The following is a 2,660-nucleotide window of genomic DNA, read 5'->3' on the forward strand; positions in this document are numbered from 1 at the left end:
GTACCTGCATGGTGTTTTCCAGCCACAAGTAGCTATTGATTTCACAAGGTTAGAAATATTGGGATAAAGCTTTTATCACTATCAACTGGCTCTGAAATTATTGTATTGGCATCTTGTAAATTGTGATACTATTGATACATAAATCTGATTAGTTAATTAATCATTAACTGTCTTGATTCTACTGGGATACTGGGTATTGTGATGTGTTGGCAGACTGTTTTGTGTGTAGTAGCGAAAGGAAATTGGGGGCCCCCACCGGAGAGACGACGGCCCAGCAGGAGCCCTGTAGTCTGGGGTGTCTGGACAGTTGGCGGGTTCATTTTTTAATATTTCCCACAACACAATATGTTTCTGACTTCAGAAATACTTAATTCTAGATAACATCATAGATTTTTTTGTACCCCTCAAGGCAAATTATTTTTCAATTAAGAATATACCATGGCTTGATGCCTGTCCAGTCTACCATACTGAAAACTGGTCTGCCATTGAAGGGAAAAGTGAGAGCCCAGGTGTTTCTCAGATACTTGGGGGAAAGGGACAAGGGACATGGCTTCGGCTGCATCATAAGAGACACTGATGTTTTCTTGCAGCTCAAGAGTTTATTAATGAAGGGGATTGGGCCATTTTAGTTTGTATGCTTGGCCTCTACAGTTGCATCATGGCTCTTAATGAGGAAGAGGGTTACCTACAATTGTTGGCCACAAGTGATGTTATCCCAGGAATATAATGAGACCTCTCTTTGGATTCCTGGTGCCAGGACTTGGTACCAGCATTATTTGATAGGTTTGTCTTCGTTTTCTTCTGCATTCGGTGGAGAGATGATATTTTTTAGGATTTCAGCATAGTAAGGGCTAAACACATGCTGGTTGTGATGCATCAGATTAACAAATTTCCAGCCTAGTTCTGCCAACTCTGGCTCAATGAAAAGAAGACCTCCAGGAAAGTCTAGAAGAGATTCTTGCATGCCACGAATCAAACAGCATTTAAGAAATAAATGTATGCGTTGTTCTGTCATAAGGGGAAAAAGAAAGAAATAGGTTTCAGAAAACAAAACAAAACAAAACAAAACGGTCAGCTCACTATCTGGTCACCAAAGCTTTAGATTTTTTTTTTTTAACTGTGGTGGTTTGAACAAGATGCCCCCAATAGACTCATATGTTTGAATGTTTAAGTCACCAAGGAGTAGAACTTTTTAATGAGTAGAAGGATTAGGAAATATGGCCTTTTTGAAGGAAGTATGTCATTGGATATGGGCATGATGTTTAAAAAAACCCATGCCAGACCCAGACTCTCTGCTTTCAGATCAGGATGTAGCCTTCAGCTACTTCTTCAGTACTACTCCTGCCTGCTACCATGTTCCCTTCCATAATGATAATAGACTACCCCTGAAACTAAAAGCAGTCCCCCCAGTTAAATACTTTCTTTTATGAGAATTGCCTTGGTTATGGTTCTTATCACAGCAATCAAACAGTGATCAAGACATTCATTTTCTCATTTGTACATATTATTTTAGTTCTGTTTGGAATGAAGACATACCATCAAACACTAAAAGATAATGAATGATAAAAAATGATAATCTAGGGCCTGAGGTGTAACTTAACAGCCAAATGCCTGCATATCATATGCAAGGTATGGCGATTGATCCACAACACATACCTTCAACAAACACACAGACACAATGGTGAAGTCAGAAAGACAATTATGGCTTTTGGTCATTGGATTCTTTCTTTAAACTATTTTACATATCTATAATTGAGATGCTAGCATGTATTTTGCCTAACAAGATCATCATAAGCATCCCACCTGAAATTCCAAGAATATATATTCAAGCTGGTATACTAAGTTCAGACACATGTACACAAAGTAGCGTGTAAGAAGTTAAAAGAAAACTAGCCAGGGCCTGGAGAGATGGCTCAATGTTTAAGAGCACTGGTTGTTGCTCTTCTAGACGACTTGAGTTCAATTGCCAGCAACCACATGGTAGCTCACAACCATCTAAAATGGGATCAGATGCCCTCTTCGGGCATGCAGGTGTACATGCAGATAAAATACTCTTGCATAAAATAAAATAAGAAAAGTAGCCCAACTTTACTGTGTCTATTCCACAATATAGTATGTTTTATTCTATATTGTAATTCAGCACTAAACCCAACCTGTATGATACCTTAAATTCTAAGGTAGGCATGGTTTTCCAACATAGGGTTTTGTAGTGGTTTTATCCTCTGTTTGTCTGTCTGTCTGTCTGTCCGTCTGTCTGTCTGTCTCTCTCTCTCTGTGTGTGTGTGTGTACCAATTTATATATTATAATATATACATATATAACTATATTTTGTTTCAATACTATATATTAGAGTTTTAAAAAAGTAAAATTAAAGTGCTTTCTGAATATCATGTCTTACCTTTTGTTTTGTTTTGTTTTGTTTTTGTTTTTTAGTTCAGGTTCCTCTGTGTAGCCCTGACTGTCTAAGAGATACCTCTGTAGACCAAGTTGGCATTGAACTCACTGAGATCTGCAGGCTTATGTCTCCCAAGTGCTGGGATTAAAGGCATGCACCATTGTAAAAGTAACGAATTCACCAGATTAATTGTCATCTCAGAGGCTTACTGCTGAATAAGCTCACCTTTCTAACTCTTTCTGAACTCTGGCTGGCTGGTTCAAC

At 38.3% G+C, this 2,660-nt stretch overlaps 1 protein-coding gene across 2 annotated transcripts in view; it reads right to left on the reverse strand.

Moving 5' to 3' along the window:
• Positions 1-579: 579 nt before the first annotated feature.
• Positions 580-2,660, reverse strand: part of LOC116094600 (T-complex protein 11 X-linked protein 2-like) — a 31,427-nt gene continuing 29,346 nt past the window's right edge. For both annotated transcript variants that reach the window (XM_031376228.1, XM_031376227.1), the window contains one exon: positions 580-1,008. In XM_031376228.1, the coding sequence (XP_031232088.1) occupies positions 773-1,008 (236 nt within the window). In that variant the 3' untranslated portion in view covers positions 580-772. The remainder of the gene's footprint in view (positions 1,009-2,660) is intronic.

Source organism: Mastomys coucha, chromosome X, assembly GCF_008632895.1.
Source record: "Mastomys coucha isolate ucsf_1 chromosome X, UCSF_Mcou_1, whole genome shotgun sequence".
NCBI lineage: Eukaryota > Metazoa > Chordata > Mammalia > Rodentia > Muridae > Mastomys > Mastomys coucha.